This window comes from Columba livia, chromosome 13 (genome assembly GCF_036013475.1).
Source record: "Columba livia isolate bColLiv1 breed racing homer chromosome 13, bColLiv1.pat.W.v2, whole genome shotgun sequence".
NCBI lineage: Eukaryota > Metazoa > Chordata > Aves > Columbiformes > Columbidae > Columba > Columba livia.
Window position 1 is genome coordinate 14,116,326 of NC_088614.1, and position 21,175 is coordinate 14,137,500.

Here is a 21,175-nt window from a genome sequence, read left to right on the forward strand (position 1 = left end):
AGAATTATTCATAACCTTTGTGTAGGAGGAGTTTCTTTTTAAAAGGTAGGCTTTGTAGATGATTAGTAAGCGGAGGATTTAATTGTTCTATAGAGATAATGATACCCAAGAACAGAGGAGAAGCTTTGCCAACTTAAAGTCCTCTTTGGAGATTTACCTGAGGAAAGCACAAGGAGCTGGGAAGATGAAAGGTGGTTGAACTCCTTTTCTTCATCCTACCTGGTGTAGCATCATCTGATCATATGGGACAAGGAGTCCCTACAAGTACATACAGTACAAGTCCCTACAAAAAAAAAAAAGGTTAAAGTAGAATATGAAATTAAAGTTGGGTAGAAACATGACTTCCCTGAACTATGAAAGGTTTGAGAACTTCATACTGCTATATTTTGTAGTTTAGTAGTCAAAGCTACTACCTAGTTAGCACAAAAATTCAAGTTGGAGTTTCCAGGTTGAATGAAATAGAATGGACATTATAAAACCCTAATTTCCTGGTCTCCAGGGACTTCCCAAATACCTTGCTCTTGTGCCGTTCAGTGTTCTTTGGCCACCTTTTCTTCTCTTTGACTTTAACCAGAATTTACTGGATGTAAAAAAAAAACCAACCCAACACACCTTTCCCTCTGAAAATTTAATCAGCAATAGCATGTGCTGACAATCTGGGCTAGCCATGTCTAGCCTTGGCTTGCTCCTTGCCGACCATGCGCTCAAAACCATGTCCTTCTCAGTGTGCCGCAGTCAGATGTAGGTGATCACAAACACCAACAGCCTTGTGTGGAAGGGGCAGCGTGGAGGCCAGAAACATGGGCAGCACCTTTCCTTCTGCCAGTACATCACATGGGACTGTGGGGTCTCTGCACGTTTTCCCAGAGGTTTGCCAGAATGAGAGCACTGGCCGCTTTCACGTACAGCTGCATCCCCTTTGGTGCTTAGGTGGCCCCACCAGCAATGGGAAGAGTGACCTGTGCTTCCACGGGCCTGTGTCCTTCCTGGAGAATCTCATTCATGTTGACTGAGGGAGAGATACTGTACTCTTTCGTTTAGTTTATTTTACCCTCTTAGTATGCAGAGTATTCTTTGTTAATCTTCCTTATTTATTTAAATGTTAATTGGTCCTTGTTAATTTGGTTTTCTGTGCTGAAAGCTAAGGTCAACAACAAGTCCTTCCATGTTAGCTCTTAGTGTGATTACAAGGTAGTGTAATGCATCTTGGAAAAAAGTAGCAAGAAGCCTTCCTTCTGATTTTAATGTAACCTTTGTGTTAGGTAGAGGTTTGGAGGTTGAAAGAGAGAGAGAAAATGTATGTTCAACACAGACTGAAGGGTCTTATTGATTGAAAGGGACTGTTAAATTAAAAGACAGTTGTTTTGAAAGCAAAATATCACTTGACCCTGAAGATACACGCAATTGCAGCCCTGGGGTTTGGTATAATAACAACACTGGTTTTGGTATGGGAATGCTAACAGTAGACCTGAAAAACAGATTTGTTTTTATTTATTTAAATTTTCCTCCTTTCACTTCGCTGTTTGTATATGCAACTTTCAAACTGCTGCTTTTGTTACTCTCTAAGCAATCTCTTCTGAGAACACCCTTCTTTTTGGCTGCAATGGCCATTTTGTGAGATAAAAGTAAGATATTTTTTCTAAAACAGATTCTGTTCCATGGGGCAAAACAAACAGAGCTATCATAACACTTTAAATAGTAATCAAATATGTTTTTCTGTTTGCATTCAAAAGGGTGGAAAGGTAACTTGACAACATGAAAGCAGGAACCAGATTTGTGTATCCCCCCCTTCTCCAGTAACAGGTATAGAGTTTTAGAAAAGACTTCAAGGCAAAAAGAAAAAAGCATAGAATATACTGTTATGGTGTTATTTTTGTCTTTCATTTTTATGACAACTTATTTGTACTTAAAGGAATCTTTCCAAAGAGTTAAGAAGCATCATTAAATAAAGACTGTGAAATGTGCAATATGGCTTATTTATTTAAATGTTAATTGGTCCAACGAACACTTCTAATTAGCTCTATATTTGCTTAGCAAAAAGTTTTACAAATTCCAATTGTGAAAAGCAGCTATTTTGAGCTGGTAAGCATGTTGCAGAATCAGCTATGATTTTTCTATAGTTCTCAGCCCTTGAAGGCACAATTTAATTTTTCATGTATGCATACTAGCAACGGTAAACACTTGCGAGTGTAAAGAACCTTCTTTAATTAGCTGCACAACAATTAAAGGATTCACAAACTAAATTGAACCCTGTCTCTGTGCTTACTAGCTGAATTCTACCACCTGTCACAACAGCACTTTGTTCAATCTGTTATGCAAAATCATTATAGCAATATAGCCAAGGAAAAAAAAAGAGAGAAAACAGCAATTATTTCTTACTTTTCTCTTGAATGGGTTATTTTGGGTTATACTGATGTCAGGTTCATTGAAGCTAACCTTTTGAAATCTGTAACAGCATAATACTTATATGGCAGGCTTAGAATAGCTAGAAGAATATTTTGTTTTACCCTTTTAAGAGCAAGTGAGGCACATCCTTGAAGTACGGTGCTTTCTCTGATCATTTGGAGCAAAAAAACCCCACCAAAACTGTGCTAACTCCTGCAGCAGCCTGTTATTTCTTTTCGTCAGACAAAAAAAATGACCAACATCTAATAGTACAACATACTCTTTTATTATTAAAGCCCGTAAACCAATATGAAAACTAGTTTTAAAAAACACTGGTTTCCTGAAGTGGAGGGAGATGCGCTTTTAGCTTACCTGTTCTGGCTTCTGACATTTGTGATTATTCTTCAGCTCTTGAAAATATAATAGCACATAAATATAAAATGTGAAAATATAGACCTATTAATGAGCTAACTTTATTCTTCCATAAAGCAGAAGTGGTTGAAAATGAAGAAGTTTGGTATATTTGCAGAAGAGCCTCGTCTCTCATTTCAATTGCACCTGTTCTTCCAAGTGAGCACAAAGGGCCATATGCACAAATTAATTTGGAAGTCCCGATTTTCACCCCGGTTGATGGGAGTCAGGCTTCTTCTGGAGACCTGGCTTGGGGGTTATCAAACCTCAGCATCATTTAACCCCCTCTGTTTCTCGGCAGGGCGGTGGCCCCGTTAGCCTCCCTGTCTAGTAACTGCCTTATTGGTTTTGTGTGGAATATAACTGGAGGACATGAGCAGAAGCCTGAGACTTATTTGCCACAGTGTGAAAGGCCAAATTGCTGCTGAGGAGGAGGTGGCCATGCGGCAAGAAAGGTGAGGACCCACAGCAACACCTTTGGTTCCCTGCCCAGCTCTCCTTGCTCCAGCTTCTCGGAGGGAGCAGTCGGCTGCACCTCAGTGCTTTGACACATGTTTCTGAGGCTGGTCAAAATTCCCAGTGAAACCAGTAGCTGTTTTTCGCTGTGTAAGGAGTATGAGGCCGCATTAGTGAGGAAGACCTGTTTACATTTCTCTTTATTCTGCTGTGACAGCTGACAGGAATGTGCGCATCGCTGCCAGCTTTCATGCTAGAGAGGTACAGGTACGGTTTGTGCATACGCTCACCATAGCTGAGGAGCTGAAAGTTAAGCTGCCTGCTGACAGTTTCCTGAAATCATATCAATAACATATTGTTAGCTCTTGTGATTGAAGCTAAAAGAGTCTGCTGTTGGATAAAGGATACATGATACAGGCATTTCATAAGCTAGGGATATAAATGAATAACTCCGCTCATTCACAGTACTTACTTTTTTTAGAGTATAATTTTTATACCATTGTCATTTTACAATATTTTTGGACAATCCAGAAACAGAACAAAGAAGTTGTTGAGAAACGTATTTTTTTTTAATAAAAAGTCACTAGGAAAATAAAAGTTAACGACCAAAAATTGAGGAAGGACTTATTTTTTGTGACTTAAAAAATTAGAGAGAAGGAGATGACAATGAAGCCTGATACTTTGATTAAATATGACTTAAATTCTTAGATAATTTTGCACTGAAGAACAAGAAGCCACAATTTTCTATATACATCCCCTTCTCGCTTTCTCACATCAAGTAAGAATAGCTGCTCTGTTCAGAAGTAGAAGGTGAAGGAGATGAAAATGCTCTTAATTACAAAGATACAATAATCTCCAAAAGTGTAGGTGCAAGGTAGTGGAAATCAGTACAACAGAAATATGAGTTTCTGCTCAGGCAACTCAAGCAATACAGAGGTTTTGTGTGGAAACTGCTGAGTGGTCTCAGCTTTGGGGTTCGGTGCTGTACAAGGAGGAGCATGTTGATGTCCTATTACAATTGATGGGGGCCCTTTTAGCACGTCTCGGGGCCAGCTCCTTGAAACTGAACCACCCCTTCCTTTTGTCCGGCTTTGTATTTCGCTGAAATTACCCAGATTCACACAGGTTTGCAGCAGTGTGAGTCAACATTAGGTGAAGTTTTACATGATCTGGAGACAGTGAATGCAAACTGCTCACTTGCACAGGCTGTTCAAGATACTTTAAATAGTTTAACTGGAAGTTAGTTGTGTTTATTTGTTTGTTGTATTGAAAACTCTTGCAGTAAAGTGCTCCCTGTTAGTCCCTGATCCTTCTGATGACAACTCTCAGCCTGCTACAAGTCTGCTGCCTCCAGGGATGCTCTCAGTCACTCAAAGGAGTTTGGTCAGAGCTGTACATGGTCAGAGCTGGCCGTTAAGGATATATTACAGTTAGGAGAGTCCATCTCCAACCTGACTTTGCAACCATAATTGAACTTGCCAGGCTCTGTCATCTTGTGATTACATTTATCAGACTTTCTTTGTCAGCTTTGTTGCCACTCGCCTATCAACCACAATAGGTTGTCTTTTCAGCCAAAGGCCCAGAATGTTGCCATTAACATCAAAATTATTTAAAGGATTTTTCTCCTGCAGATAGCTTTGAAATATGTTATTGTATTTTTACAGCATCCCTCCTCTCCCATATTAATCTTTCTGCTGTGTGTCTGCCAAGTTTTCAGTGCCCTTTTTATTAATGATCAAAGCTATTGTGCCCAGATAAAACAGGGGTGCCCAAACAGCAATTGGTGCTCAGCTTGTTGGGATCCTGAAGGTCATCCTGCTATTGTATTAAATGCACGTAGTGTTTTGCCGTAATCAGTGCTTGCAACTATGCTTCCTTCAGTGTATGCACTGTGCACCCATTCTCTTTCTGGTACTTGAACCTGCCCTGCAATAGTAAGAGGAGATTCTCTGTTCCCTTCACGGGTTGTACCTCACTGTGTTCAAGAATACTGCAAAGGTGTGACAATTTTTTATGATCACTTGGGTGATATTGTTATTTCCTTGGCTTAATCGCAGGACTGTTACAACTGTTTTGCACCATCGTTCAGAGGAAAAGGCAGGGTTATTGTGAGGCAGAACAATCTCACTCTGACAGGTAGAGACAATTTTAAAAGCAGCTGGGGAAATACAGGGAAATACTCCCAAGTCGGTTATTTTTAGTATAGACGTTCCTGTTTGGGGTTGTCTTCCTTCTCAAGAAGCCATCCGAAAGAACAGTGTGATTAACTGTATTGTAGATAGGTGAGTTTGTGTTTTGTTTTGTTTTGTCTGTATGCTTTTTGTTTGTTTGTTTGTTTTTCCTCTTCTCTGCAATGACAGTTTGAAAACAAGCATGTCTTCTGAATTATTCTGACCCTGGGGTAGGTACGATTATAGCAGTCGCAAACCCAAGCTGTCGGTGTCTTGGCTGTGTGTGGTGACTGCTAACCACACCCTTTTAAGTCTAAACCACTTATCTCAGTGTCATGACAGTGATCAATTAATAAAGTTAAATGACAACAGCAGCAATATATCATCAGTAGAAGTGTATACAGACCAGGACACCGAAGGGTAAAGGAGATTTGTGGTTTTTAGTGTTGTTTGTTTGGTTCTTGAGTGATAATTAAGTCTGGTTTTGCTGTTCTTAGTCTAAGTTTGTGTTTCCTTGTCTATCTTTTCCAACTTAATTCTTCTGTTTCTACTTCTTTGGAGACCACAAACACAAGGAGCATTCTGAGCAATGTTTGTTCAATTTTTCCTGCATCCGCCTGCCTCCAAGCATCCCTGCCTCTTTCAGCTGCATCTTTTCTTCCATCTAATTCCACTGGCTTTCTCAACATTATCCTTTTCCTGGAAATTAGCATTAAAAATAACTAATTGAAGCCACTTGTAGCTAGGAATCACTACGACCCTCTAAATTATGTCTTTTCTTTTTGCCACCAAGTCCATGGGTTATAGGGAAAGGAAAAATAAATCGAGTTGAGGGAAGAAAGGAGAAAAGACGGATATCAGAGGTAGAAGGGATTAACAACAAAGAATTTCAGTTATTAAAAACCAAAATAACTCTCTGTAATATTTTAACAAAAAAATACTATGCTGACAGGTCTGTCATGAGTTAAAAAAACACAGTATTTTCAGCAGTCAATTATGTTTGATAAAAGCAAGCTATCTGGCATCCTGGACTAAGCAAAGGGAGTCAAGAGTTCTGGACTCTGTCCCTGGCTTCTTTACAGAGGATGAGACATCTCTTTAAGTCAAGATACATGGTGAGCTTTTTCCTAAATGAGACGTGGAAACGATCAGTTAGGGATACTAATTTCTACAGTGCTGAATTTCTGATAAATGTGGTCCCTTTCTGGCCTTGCAAGCTGTTTGGGTGGGTGCACCGAAACTGGGCAAGTTACTTCCGAGTTTGTAACTGTTTGCATTTACACTATATTAAGATGTTGGCTCTTTCTGTGCTCAGGAAAAACACAGGCAGAAAATGTCTTCCCCTCCTCTCTCGTTGATCACAGTATGCTTTGATGACCCACAGTGCTGGGGAGCTTTACAGAATACTGGGGTGTGAGCTGGTGGGAATTACATTTCAGCAGTGTGCTGGGGGAAAAGGAGGAGCTTAACTTTTCCCAGATACATCGTGTGGCCATTTATGCTTTTCATGTGTAGGAGACTTTTTTTATGTTGGTTTCTCTTAAATATACTGACCTTAAAGAATGGAGTGATTTTTTTTCTTTTCATTATCTCTATATTCTTTTCTCTCCTTTGTTCTCAATTCAATGTCATTAGAAAATAAATATAGTTGTATTATATATGTACTTTGAGAGTATCTGCTGTTGCATATTCTGTATTTCATGTGCAACAGGTCAGGGAATTAATTTTGCTTTTTCCTTTTGATCAACATGAAAACATTTACTTAGACACATAGTTTCTGTGTTGATGTAATCACAGGTAGCCCTTCTGTTTAGTGATGCATTGTTTTGTCTACTGTCTAACTCAATAGTATGCGATTCGGAGTATCCTTAATTATCCTACAAACTATTTTGAGATAACCAAAACAGATATGGAGTAGACTTGGCTGACATCTCTGTGATATTATTTGGCATACGACATATTTCTGTTTCAAATATAAATTGGTTACTGCTTTTTCAAAATATGCACTCTATTAATTAGATCTATACTTGACACATCTTTTTTCCTCCCCTGAAGCCCTTATAAGTATTCTCTTTTTCTTTGTTGCGTATGCAGATAGGTTTGGGTATGGACTCTCTAATTTGACAGATAGCAGGCTAACCTTCTGGTCTTTGCTAAGTCCTAAAACTACAGTTGAGTGTGTGGTGTCTTTCCATGTAACTAGGTCTTTTGTTCCACTAGAGAAAATTACTTAATTTGTTAGAGAGCTTTTTTTTTAAAGGTTTAACTGTGGCAGTCTTTGCCTAATAGACCTGGGATTGCAGGGAGGTGATTAATGTGAATTAAAGGATCTCTGTGACATAGGACTGAAGGACAGAATTACTTTGTTGTTGTTGTTGTTGGCAATCCCACTGGTGCAATTTCATTTCTCCCCAATCCAGTTTTCCAGCATTTCACATAAAGTTAAAGTCTAATTGGACCATATACTTCTTTTTGAAACTCTCTTTATTCAGGGATGTTCTGTTTATGCATTTTCATTGGGAATGTGTGTCTTTGTCCCTTGAAATCCATCTATTTATTGCAGTGACACCTACTGCTGAGAGAGCTGATCCGCAACAGGATGGGTTACTGTTAAACTTGGCCAACAAGCAGTTCGTGACTCAACCAGCAGATGTTTCTGTGGCTCAGGTCAAAGGGAACTTATGGACTCGGGTTTTTTTTCTTTGCTCCTAGCATTAAGTGCCAGGAAAGTCAACACTAGGTGCAGACAGTTGACCCGACCAGTAGCAGGAGGAACTGAACTGGGGCCCTGAGGATCTGCAAAGACCAAAGCATTAGTCTGTTGAGCCACTGTGCTGGCTACAGGCCAACGGTTTCAGACAACTGACTATCTGATTGCATGCCTGGATTTTAGTAATGATTTTACATACTTATTTGATGATTTTTATCCAAGCTTATGCTTCTGACAGGTGCCCTTGTGAACAAAATCTCACTGGGCTATCGCATATGAATATTTCACAATCAATCACACTTTGATCTTTGGGACATATGTGCATTTGGCATTATATTTAGTTGTGCACAAAATCTAAGTCTAAGCCTTTGTGAAATGAAAACAAAATCATCAACCCAGCATTACAGTTTTGGATTTAAATTGTTGCAAACTATGATTTGAGTTCTGTGGTCATAATTCTTGCTTGATCTCTGTATCTGGTATGGAGGGTGCAGTTCTCCTGTGCTCACCCAGCCAAAATGCTTTGCCTTTTCTTTGGGATTTGCCTATGTGAGGAATGCAATAGGGTCAACTTTATGTGTATTTACATCTTTTACAAAAGGTTACAGTATTACAGACTTCCAGTGTGTTACAGTGTCCTCAGATGAGAAAAGGAGATTCAGACCCTGTTTCATACTGTCAAAATGACAAAAAATAAAATCATAAGCACGCTTTGCAAAATCTTCCAGGAAGATTTTATTATATGTTTTATTTATATATTTTATTATTTTATTTGTACTGCGTGATAGTAAAGTGGATCATTAAAAGCTTAAAATTAAGGTTTCTCCAATCTGATGGGGATGCCAGTTAGATTAATTAAAGTGAATGATCAGATAGGAGCTACAGGAGATTGATCAAATTGGAGAGAGTTTAATCAGTTGTATACATTCCAAATTACATGAAAATAGCAAATTCACTTAAAAAAAAATGATGTTTCTAAAATAACAGACGCTTTAGTTTAATGAAGCATTCCACAAGTCAGGCTCCAATTTGAATTTTGGTATCACTCTTATCTTTACTTTTGTCATCAGGAGAGCACCAGGGGGAAAAAAAAAAGTAAAACGAGAATCAGTGCTTATAAGCTAAAAAAATAATGATCCCAGATGCAATGAGTGCCTGGGAAAAAAGCAGGATTTTTTTTCTTTTTTTTAATCTACTGAACTTTCAGTACCAATTATTTGTCTTTCTCTTCTTTGGATCTGACTTCTTAAGTATATGCAAGTGAAATAGGATAAATAAGAAGGAAAACAGATTTTGCTAAGTCACATGCAAAGTAGCAATAAATCAAACAGCTTGTCTGCATTCTTCTAATCTTTCCATTCTAATCTGTGAGTGAGATTTATAAATGACCTCTCGTCTCCTCTCTGCTCGTCTTCCTAGATTGTGATCACAAACAGTTCACAGTGCTCCACTCCACGGGTGCTACCAACCAAAGGCTGTTCTGGTGATTTATCTGCTGCTGATCAGTTATCAGCCCAAAACGGTGCACTGGTTGGAAAGTACCCTACAGATGTAACAGGTATTTTAGAAAGCAACTGTTGTCTCAGTCCAGAGCAAAAGCCGTGCAGCCTCAGCAAACAATTTTCTGTCTGCTAATGACTTTTGAAACTTCAAAATCCCTCTGCTAACCCTTCTTTAAGACATAAAAAACTGTTGTGGAATGGGTTGGCTCTGTTGTTACTAAAGGAGTACTTTGTTTTGGAATCAATAAGCAGCTTGTTTAAATATCAGCACTACAAAGCAGCTACAGTTTTGTCAGATGCCTTCCCTGCTCCCCCTGCGAGGTCTCGGGCACTGCAGAGGGGTGTTCGCAGGAGGCTCCAGCCCGACCCGCTGCCGGCACGGCCGGGTCCTGCTCACACAGCATCACCCGCAGTGTGGTACCAACCCTGCTCTGGGTGATGCTTCACCCCTGTTTCTCATTCGGAGAAGCTACATAAGCTTTGCAATGACTACAAAATTTTAATGTGGTAAAGTGACTAATAGTAATAGCAAATTACCAAGCTGGCCTTAATAATATTTAAATAACAACAAATATATAGGACACATTACCTTTAGGCTAACTTTTTTTTTTTTTTTTAAAGGCATTCCGTTACACTCCAGAAAACAGATATTTGCCTAATATATTATACCCAAAGGAACAGGACACCTACTTAACCAACAACAAGAACAACCAGAAAAACAAAAAAGAAAAAAAAAAAAACTTAAATGAGCTTGATGCAGTTACTCTATTTTACATATGTAAAATGAGAATAGAATCTGGCCTAATGTATATTTCATTTTATTAGATTGGATAGTGCTGTCCTGATGGCATTAAATACAGCTGATCTCTCCCCTCCCCTTCTGTGCACACATGTTTTTGTTAAAATTTAACTATTTACATCTATGTCTCTTAGTATTGCCTGCAAATCAGTCAAGGAAGAGTAGGTCATCTATCCTGCCCTACTGTTTATATATTAATCATCTGGCAAATAAACCGCTCAGTATCCTACCCACCTCAGTAATATTTGTGATGTAATTTGTTTGGATGCCCAAATGTCACCAGCGTTGATTGTAAGAGATGAAAAAAATGTACTTGCTCAGCACACCAAGCTCTGGGCTAAAATGTAAGCATGAAATCTCTGGTTTATTTTTGTAATAATGTTTACAGCTGTTTAATGACCCTGAAAGGGTTCAGTAGTCTGGTGTTCTGTATTTCTTAACAGGAGTGTATTATGCTTATAACAGCTTTAGTTAAACTGTTTCAGCTACAACAATAAGAACAATATTTAATAAAAATTCAATATATATTCTGAAGTTTCTCAGCGATACCTGTTTATGAGTCACTAAGAACTCAAGCAGTCTGTATTGGAGTATTTAGAATTTGTCAGTGGACCACAAGATAATGTGGATACATGTGATTCTTTTTTTTTAGCTGGAAAGATAAATACCAGGTCTGTATTCTGAAAGCATAAGTAACAGTGTGTGTAACTCTAACTGCTCAGAGCATCAGGGCCAGAGCGAGCTTGTCGTTTAAACATGTGAGCTTGTAAAGCATTACTTTGCTTACTGAACTGTAAATCTTTTAACTAACCTAATCTGAGCTATAATAGCAGCACAACAGTGTTTTTAAAATGACTGTTTTCTCTACAGCAGTGAAGAGGGAAATGCTTTAGTGTGTGTGTCCAGTAGGAATGAACAGGTGTAAATAAGAGCTGAATTTGGTCCATCTGTTTACAAAGATAACAGGTGTGTGTATGCACATGTGTGTATGTATACACATATGTGTGTATCTACACACATGTGTGTCTGCATATGTTTATGTGTGTATATGCAGGCGTATAATTATGCTTTTTTATTTTTTATTCTATTTGCGACCCTTTTTTTTTTTCCTCTCTTTCCAGCAAAAGGAAGCCGAGCTTCTCATATTACTTTAATGTAGTTGTGATGACAGGCATTTCTGGTGTCATAATTGGTTTTAAATTCCAGTAATCCATTTCAAATAGTTAAATAAAATCTGTGTGTTCAATTGAAATGGCTAAAGTCAGAACTTCTGTTATTGATATCACAGGAAATAGTCTTGAGGGCAAAAATGTGAAGCGAAATCAAAATAACTATTAGTATCATCAAAGGGACTTGAATGTCTCACTGTACCTTCATGTGGGAGATGAGAGAGTGTTTTTATAATATATGTATCCAGTTGTGAATTTCATAAGCTGAGTACCCTCCTTGTAGAAATGGGAAAGTGCAGACCGCAGCTGGTGGATGGCTGTGCTCTGATGGTTGCTTTGCCTCTTCCTGAGGGATCGCTCCTGCCCTGGGCAGCGTAAACCAGGCTGGTCTGCAGCAGGGTGGGGACTGGGCTTTCTGGCTGGAGTGGGTGATTTGGGCAGAGCTGAGGGTTGTTTAGGTTGGGAAGGGCAGCCCGTGAGCAGCTCCTGATAGCAACATGCTCTGTATGTGCCCTGTCTTGGGGGGCACTGTCTTTGCAAAACACTGGAGATAAATAAAGGTCAAAAATTTACTACGTAAGTTTCAACAAACATATTTTGAATTTCTTAACAATCTCAAATTTGATTTCCAGTTGATTTTGTAAACATATGTTAACCACAGAGAACACTGTGCTTCTGTTCCCTCTGTGAGTGATGGCAAAACGTTCCATGTTTTCCTTATAAGAGAGATCAGAATAATGAAAATAATGTAGACTATATATTTAAAAGTGAAAAGCTAGACTTTTTCTCTCCTGTGAAGTATCACCACAGCTCTTAGAAATTGACATTTCCAGATTTTTTATTTTTGAATACCTGGTGTTTTGGTTTGAGGAGGCAAGAAGAGCAAGTCATAATGAAGTAATACTTATTTTGTCAAATCACTTGAAATTACAAGCTGTTTATCTGTTGAAAGGTATATTTCAATGAAGTCCATTCAGATGAGGTTTTTAGTGTTTTTAGCATTTGGTTGCTGGGGAAGAATGGATGTGTAAAATTGTACTTCAGGCCAGTCTGAGGGGGACGGTTGTGTCCATGGGGAGGCAGAAGGACTGTAAGGCTGTGGATGTGTCTGTGATGCAGAAACATCCTTGCACCTCTTGGGTGTCACCAAGAGCAGCCAGACCTTGAGAGAGGGTCCGGTCTGAGGGGAAGAGTCTCTGCAACGACCACTGTGACACCACGGTGGGGACCTTGAACTGCAAGGCCTGATGCAAGAGGCTCACAGGGGAATGAAAGCCCCTTACCCCACCTGGTGTAACACTGTCTGGTTCTAGAACTAGACAGGGATGATGGATAAAGAGGGAGAGAATGAAATTGCTCATTTTTTTTAGAGAAATTAGGCAAATTAGATTGGGTTATCTAATTCATAGTGGAATGATGGATGAGGAGGAGTTTTATTTCTGTCTCGCACGTGGATACTAGATGAGATTTTGGTAGGTTTTGCTGTGAATGGGATGAAGAATACAGAGAGTCTGATTTACATGAAAGCTGAACAGTAACAGGGTCCCTGTGTTCCTAAATGCAGTAACCAGGAATTGCAGGAGGGGAAATTTCACATGGCAGTACTTTGAATGCCGTGGTTATACTTTGCAATGAAACCAGACAGGAGTGAGGAAGAGATGAGACAATTCAGAACCAAGGCAGGAACGGGACTGCAAAAGCTGGTGCAAGTAGAGGGTGGGAATAGAGTTTCAGTGAAGAACTGCAGCATCTTGAGATTGCGGTAGCTGGATCCTGGAAACCACACGCTGATCAGAGAACCTGGCATTCAGAAGTGGTTATTTCTCATTAAGCAGAGGCTTTGCCGACCTTTCTGAATATTTCATCAAAAATGTATAAAATTTCCAATACCAAAAGATCAACATGTGTGGATCAGGCTCCCCAGACTTGATCCAAAATTATTAGATTTTAAATGAAAAATTATGGGATTCATCTTCCTCCTTTTTTTTTAATCACTTTTCCAATCTATGTTTTGCATTATATGTGCCTGTATGTTTGTGGGAGACAGAAAATAGAAAAAAAATAGAAAAAATTATCGTATTGAAACTACAACTGCTGTTGTTGCATTATTAAAGTTACTTTTGAAAAAGAGTTACAGAATAACTTAAAATCAACCACAACTCCCTCTCCCCTTCCCAGTCCAAATAACCATACGTTTGAACTGATGCTTAGGGTTAAACATCAGAATTAATAAACTCCACTGGGATCTGTCAGCATTTCCAAACTTCGATAGAGCATAAAATGCTAAAATTAACTACCCAAACCTTCCTGAGCATGTAAAGGCACCAGTTCCCATTGAGGTCAAATGGATAAATGAAATCTAGACTGCATTTTTCAAGCTGTTATAAAATAATGGCAATTCACAAAGACTTTTCTAAACCTTCTTCAATATATGTATGTATCTGTACATACAAAGCACTTCTTGAATTTTTATGCTCTTGTTTGCTAACATGCCTTGTTTAAGCATGATGAGGAGAAATAACACCTTCAGTATGTAGAATCTAGACAGAAAGCAGATTCTGGTTTTGGGGGTTTGGAGGTATTGTTGTGTTGTGTTGGTGTGTGCGTTTGTTTTTGTTTTGTTTGTTGTTGTGTTTTTTTGATTTTGTCTGTTTTTCTTTTAAGAAGCATGTGGGTGGAAATTAAAAATCTCAGTCAAGTTCAGATAATGGCAGGCATAAGCACTACAACTCTCAGATGCTTAGCTAATCCTTTTGGACATGAAATCTGGGTTTCTTCAAAAGTTAAGCAAACTTTCAAAATTAAAGAAAACCCAAGTGTTTGTGTGTATGCACATGGGGTCTGCTGCACAGCAAACTTGCATGGAAACCAATAATTTTGTTTACTGCATGGCCTTGGGTGAACACCTGGCTTGACTATGTTCCCCTGCCTTTGGAAGTCAGACACTGCAAGCTAAACTTAAGTGCAGTCCTGTAGTGTATAGGTGTAAAACTTTTCCTTTTATGTGCTTGATCTCATTAGGATTTTTATAAATAATGACATTGACAGCATATAAGTAATGGGTCCCCAACATGAAGCCTGAATCTGAGCACTGTTGAACTTTGAAAACGATCTGCTTTACATCTGGGCAAAATTTTGTAGCTCGTGGTCATCTTTAATACACATGAACATACACTTCCCCGTTCTTACAAGTTCTGCAATGTATCACAACCTCAGTCATCCTGTTGATGACCAAATAAGACTCCTCTTGGAGACCACCCGTGCTTTTTTTTTTTTTAAGACCCTGATCCTGCAAATGTTTAAGCATGTGTGGAACTTTGCTTTCAAGAGTCACCCTTTGAAGTCTACTGGACTACTCCCATGAGCGCAATTACATGCACTTTAAGTATGCGCCAGATTTGGGCCTCAAATTGTCTAGCAAGTAGCCACTATGAAGCCTTGTGAGGAATGGTGTCCACCTGGAGTGTGCCTGTAGCCTTAGTAGAAGGCACAGCGAGTAAAAACTTTTGGATAAAACCAAACACAAAGTTGACTAATTATTCAATAACATATAGATTCAGTAAATTTATTAGTGAATAAAGTGTCAGATCACTCCACCGAACAACACAGATCTTAATTATGTTCTAATATAACCTTATAATATCATATAGTTTGAGAGTTATTAATGTAAAACTTTATATTTTAATAGAATTTTATAGATACATTATTTCAGTATAGAGTAGAGAAGTGACAAGGATAGAATATAATTGTGGACAATTATGCAGAGCAGAGCACTTGCGCTTAATAAACAGATTTGAATTATAATTTTCTGCAATATACATAGCGTAGGTACAAATTGTAGTCATTTTTGTGTATTAGGAAAGTTATTAAAATTCTTAAACTTGTTGAGGGTTTCCCCAACACCTTCCCCAGATTTTAATTTGTTTTATCTAGTTCCATAAGAGAGCTCTTTAAAACAAATCAAAGGGCCTTAAATCACGTGTCTTACCCATCGAAGGACGGAGATACTCCTTCTATAATCTGGCAAGTTTTCCTAAGAACTGAAATCTGAAGGTTCTCAACAATGAATAAAAAGACTAGGCTGAAGATAATTTATGTGCCTTTTGATGGGCTCAGTTTCAAAATGACAAAATAACAATATTTTGTAACAGAAGGGTTAAATCTTAATCTCAGAGGTTTACAAAGCTGCTAGTCGCAGTCTCCTTAAAATTTAATATACCTCGTTAATGCTTACTTGCAAACACTGAAGGATTTTTATGATTATAATCATGTGTTACAGCACCTAGTACTGTTTCTAAGCAGCATACTAATCAGCTTAATGAGATATTACTGCACTTTTTGTTGACTAAAGCAAAATCCCTTTTATTGTTCTAAAGCTTGTCCTTTACTTTATTTTTTCCCAAAACATTATCTTGTTTTATTGTACACCAGTAAATATCATACCATCATTTTTTTTGTCAAATCATAAAACTATCTTTCTCATTGTAGAATGTGTAATATATTGAATATGGTTAATGGAACTGAAAGTTACAAATGGATCTCTGTTTTTTTTTTTTTCCTGGCTTTTCTAATGGAAATGGAAGAGATGCACAGCATTTCTTTTTCTATAGATTTAGAAATGTAAACAGGTGCAATTTCACTGGAAGACAGACAAGGGAGGTGGTAAAAGCCTTTGTCCCTTCCATAATAATAACGTTTTGAAATTGTTGCATATTTTAAAATAGTAATTAATGGTTTTTGGTAAACACGCAGAGTGATGAAAGTGCACGTATGATCAAAATTGTGTAGCACTTTTCGGCATTCAATATACTTTATATTGTTTTTACACTAATTCCTTTGCATTATTATGAGCAGGTAAAACACAAAATGCAAATTGTACGTCAGTGATTCAATGCTTGTAACTCTTCCACAGTCTGAACCTACAATATCTTCTTATTTTCAGAGATGGAGGAAGCTAGTTTGTGCCTTGGTGTTTCTTCAGCCGTGCCAGAAGCTGACGCCCATCTCAACAGCTCCATACTCAATGGGCAATATTCAATGAGCCAGAAGCTGCACCAGATCACTTCCCAGCTCAGCCATGCCTTCCCAGAGCTCCAGAACAGGCAGAATCCAGAGGAGAAGGCATCAGCACCGCTAGAAGACAAAAGCCACATGTCCATAGCAAACCAGCCCATCAGCAGTCAGATGGCACTGTTGGCAAACCAGCTCAACAGAGAGGTTGATACCAGTCTGAATGGGCGCGTGGACCTTCAGCAGTTCTTAAATGGACAAAACCTAGGGATTATGTCTCAGATGAGTGATATAGAGGATGATGCCAGGAAAAACAGAAAGTACCCATGTCCCCTGTGTGGGAAACGCTTTCGATTTAACAGCATCCTGTCGCTACACATGCGAACTCATACTGGAGAGAAACCATTTAAGTGTCCATACTGCGACCACAGAGCAGCTCAAAAAGGCAACCTGAAGATACACCTGCGTACTCATAAGCTTGGAAACCTTGGCAAAGGTCGTGGAAGAGTCCGAGAAGAGAACAGACTTTTACATGAGCTGGAGGAGAGAGCAATTCTTCGGGACAAACAGATGAAGAGCAGCCTCTTGCAGCCACGACCTGATGTGAAAGCACAGCAGCACACCCAGCCAATGCCTCTCGCAAACTGTAACTTGTCTGTGCCACCTAATCACAGCACACCTGATATTTCAAACCCTGTTCCTTCTCCAAAGCCAGTCAGTGTCCAGGAAGAAGTTGTTGCTCAGACGGCTGGGTTCAGATGCACGTTTTGCAAAGGCAAGTTTAAGAAGCGAGAAGAGCTGGACCGGCACATACGGATCCTGCACAAGCCTTACAAGTGCACCCTGTGTGACTTTGCTGCCTCACAAGAGGAGGAGCTGATTAGCCACGTGGAGAAGGCTCACATAACTGCAGAGTCAGCCCAGGGCCAGGGCTCCAACGGGAACGGGGAGCAAGCCACCAACGAGTTCCGTTGCGAAGTGTGTGGCCAAGTGTTTAGCCAAGCCTGGTTCTTAAAAGGCCACATGAGAAAGCACAAGGATTCCTTTGAACACTGCTGTCAGATCTGCGGGAGGCGATTCAAAGAGCCTTGGTTTCTTAAAAATCACATGAAAGTTCACCTGAATAAGTTATCTGTAAAGAACAAATCTCCTAATGATCCTGAAGTACCTGTCTCCATCAGCAGCATGTCCCAGGAAGCTCATGCAAACTTATATTCAAGATATCTGTCATGTTTGCAAAGTGGGTTTCTTCCTCCTGATAAAGTGAGTTTAAGTGAACAAAATCAAATCTATAACAAAGGAGATATGCCCATGAAAGAGAAAGAAGTCTTGGGGAAGCTCCTCTCACCCATTTCTGGCATTGGCCATGGTATTGCTGAAGGGGATAAACATTCTTTATTGGGCTGTCTCAATCTGGTACCTCCTCTGAAATCCAGCTGTATAGAAAGGTTACAAGCTGCCGCCAAGGCGGCAGAGATGGATCCAGTAAACAGCTATCAGGCCTGGCAGCTCATGGCAAGGGGAATGGCCATGGAACATGGCTTTTTGTCTAAAGAGCAGCAGATACAGCGCAGCCATGAAGACACTTTGGCAAATGCTGGAGTTATGTTTGATAAGGAGAAGCGGGAGTATGTGTTAGTAGGAGCAGATGGCTCTAAGCAGAAAATGCCTGCTGATTTGGTTCAGAGCACTAAAATGGGCAATCAGAGAGACTTGCCAAACAAACTAGACCCTTTAGAAGGCAGTAGAGATTTTTTGTCGCATGGTATGAACCCAGGACTCGATTACAACTTACAAAGTCATGGAAACATAAAAGACAAGCCAACTGAATGCCCAGACTGTGGAAGGGTTTTTAGAACATACCACCAAGTGGTTGTTCACTCCAGGGTCCACAAAAGAGACAGGAAAGGAGAAGATGAAATAATTCAAGGTAGCCTTGATGAGCGACGTGGGTCTGGAAGTGATCAAGAGTCTCAGTCTGTCAGCAGGTCGACAACACCAGGGTCCTCTAACATTACTGAAGAAAGCGGAGTAGGTGGGGGTCTCTCACAGACCGGAAGTGCCCAGGAGGACAGCCCACATCCTTCCTCACCCTCCTCTTCAGGTATGATAACTTCTTCTTCCCTCTCTGCACTGAAAGCTTCCTAGCTATATTTGAAATCACAGCAGCAAAGTAGTTTATGCATTCTCTTGTTAGGTCGTTTCCTAGCGGTCCACAGGGATGTGGTGTTATATGCCAGAACATCTGTGTTTCGGTTGCTGCAATGCCTTTGAGGTTAATTCTCGGCTCACCCTTTTCTCCCCTCCAAGGGCAGGTCTCATGGCCTTTCAGCTGTCACCTCCCCACCCCACCGGCAGCAGTGGCAGGGTCTGTACAGTCACTGATGGCCATGTCACTTCAGGGCCTCTCCCTCCAGGTTTTGGAAGGTGTTTGTTTATTTTTTCCTCCTCTTCTGTTCACTGTGTCCCTCTTGCCAATCTTGCCATGTCCTCCAAGAGTGAGGAAAGATGCCTTCTTCGAGCTATAGTTCAAAGAAATGTTATAGGATTAATAGACAGCGTGTTGGCTAACCTCTCTGATTGCCCTTGTTCCCACAGCTGTATCAATTACTCACCTGAGGTATGTACTTGTACCTGGCCACTGGACTGATTAAAAAGAGATTAAAAAATGCAGATTATTCACTTTTTTACAATCTTTTAACTTATGTGCACATTTTAACATGTATGAAGCCTTCTGCTTAATTCACACCTATTTGAAAGTACAAGAAAAACAGAAATTGGAGAGAAACACTTTAATTGCATTGTATGTCATGTTAACTTGCTGTGTATAAAATAGTAAAGCAGATAATATTTCATTGGGGATGTCTATAAAATATTGAGCTTCCTGGTACAATTTTTGAAGTTACTAGCCTATGACTGCTGAAATAAAATCACCAAGTAATAACAGGTAAGATTTCTAGCCTCATCTATAGTTCCAAAGTCACTTACTAATGGATAGTAAATTGAAAGTTATATCTTCAGCCCTTTATAAAGAAAGCACCTCACTAATACTGTAATCATTCTGCAAACCTAACAACAGAGGAAATCATGCCATAACAAATACTCTGTTACTAATGGCAACATTGATTTCTGCAATCAGCCATTAAGTCTAGAAAATGAAAGACAGTTTGAGGTACCTTAAGGCATTACATTGCCCACTGTTAAAGAGCTGGTAGCAGGCTGTTGAGGGTAATTCTTTTTAGTTTTGGTAACCCCCCCTCTCTCCCCCCCCCAGTTTCAATAAATATTTTAGTATTGGAGGCAATTCACTGTTACAGTTATTAAGTATATGCCAGTTTATTTTTGTTGTTCTTGTCATGCTTCAGTATATTCTAGTCCTGAAGCCAAATTAATATAAAAATAAAGTGTTAGTTTGCTGGATTATTACAAACCAGTAAAGAAATTGTTAAGACACATAAATCTGCACTCCACATTCCACAGATTCCTATAGTACTTAATGCTGTTGTTTAAATACCCATGAAACACACTGTCTACTCTTAGAGTCATAGCCTCGTTTAGAATTTATTACTGGTGAGACACATTAGAAAATTCTATGTAGGAACAAGGGTAACAGGCGAGAGCTAATTTCATAGCGTATACAGTTGTTGAGATTGTTTTAAGAGGATTGCAAATATGTCAGGATGAAGAAGATTATTTTTCTAACTTTCACTTTTTAAAATCCTACACGTTGGTGGGGAGGGGGGGTGGGTGGTGGGGTGTAACATTCCTCTTTAATGTAGAAAGTGTCACTTTTGTTTTGCAATGCCATAGAGCAATCAGAAATAAAAGATCTCGAAATCATTCAAATTCTGCCTGAAGCCTTCCGGGGCTGTCTGGAAAAGTTTGGAAAAAAAGAGCCCCAGAGTCTTCTGAGTGAGGTTGAACTGATAGAGACTGAAGAGGATTCAAAACAATGCATGTGAAAGTTGGTGTGTTTTGAGTGCCCTGCAAACTTTAATTCCAAGTGTTCTGGTTCGTTAAATGTATTGTTGTGGGAAGTTTTTCCTGTCTTCAGAGGCAAAACATAACACTGCAGTGGTGTGCTCTCTCTGCCCACTAATTTAAAATTATTTTTAACTTAAGCTCCGATTTATTTAATTTGATTATTTTCACACCTGATGCATTTATATGGAAGCATATAAAAATGAATTCAAAATATGCGCAGTAACAGTTGATAGAAGCATGTTCTTTTTTACTGAAGAAAGCCAGACCTTTTATAGTAATATCTTACTGTTTCCTTTAGTCAGTTACTAGTAAATCTAGGAAGGATCTCATTGTTGTACATCCTATCATGGAAAGTGTGCACATTTTTATAACTCCTTAGTCAGATGAAAAGAGGAGAGTGTTGCATTTTACTAGAACAAAATCTAAGTATTCTTTAGTACTTTAAAATTAGATTTTATTGCCACATTGCTGTTGGAACTTTTCATCATTATGAAGTGTGTATTTTATCACTATCTGTGAAAAATAAACCTGTGTAATATAAAGAAATCAGATTTTTTTTTCGTATGGGAGAATTAAGT

General features: G+C 39.1%; 1 protein-coding gene across 14 annotated transcripts in view; it reads left to right on the forward strand.

Moving 5' to 3' along the window:
- The window catches only part of ZNF536 (zinc finger protein 536), a 345,380-nt gene that overhangs the window by 143,385 nt on the left and 180,820 nt on the right, over positions 1 to 21,175 (forward strand). For all 14 annotated transcript variants that reach the window (XM_021282082.2, XM_065028364.1, XM_065028359.1 and 11 more), the window contains one exon: positions 16,546 to 18,717. In XM_021282082.2, the coding sequence (XP_021137757.2) occupies positions 16,548 to 18,717 (2,170 nt within the window). In that variant the 5' untranslated portion in view covers positions 16,546 to 16,547. The remainder of the gene's footprint in view (positions 1 to 16,545; positions 18,718 to 21,175) is intronic.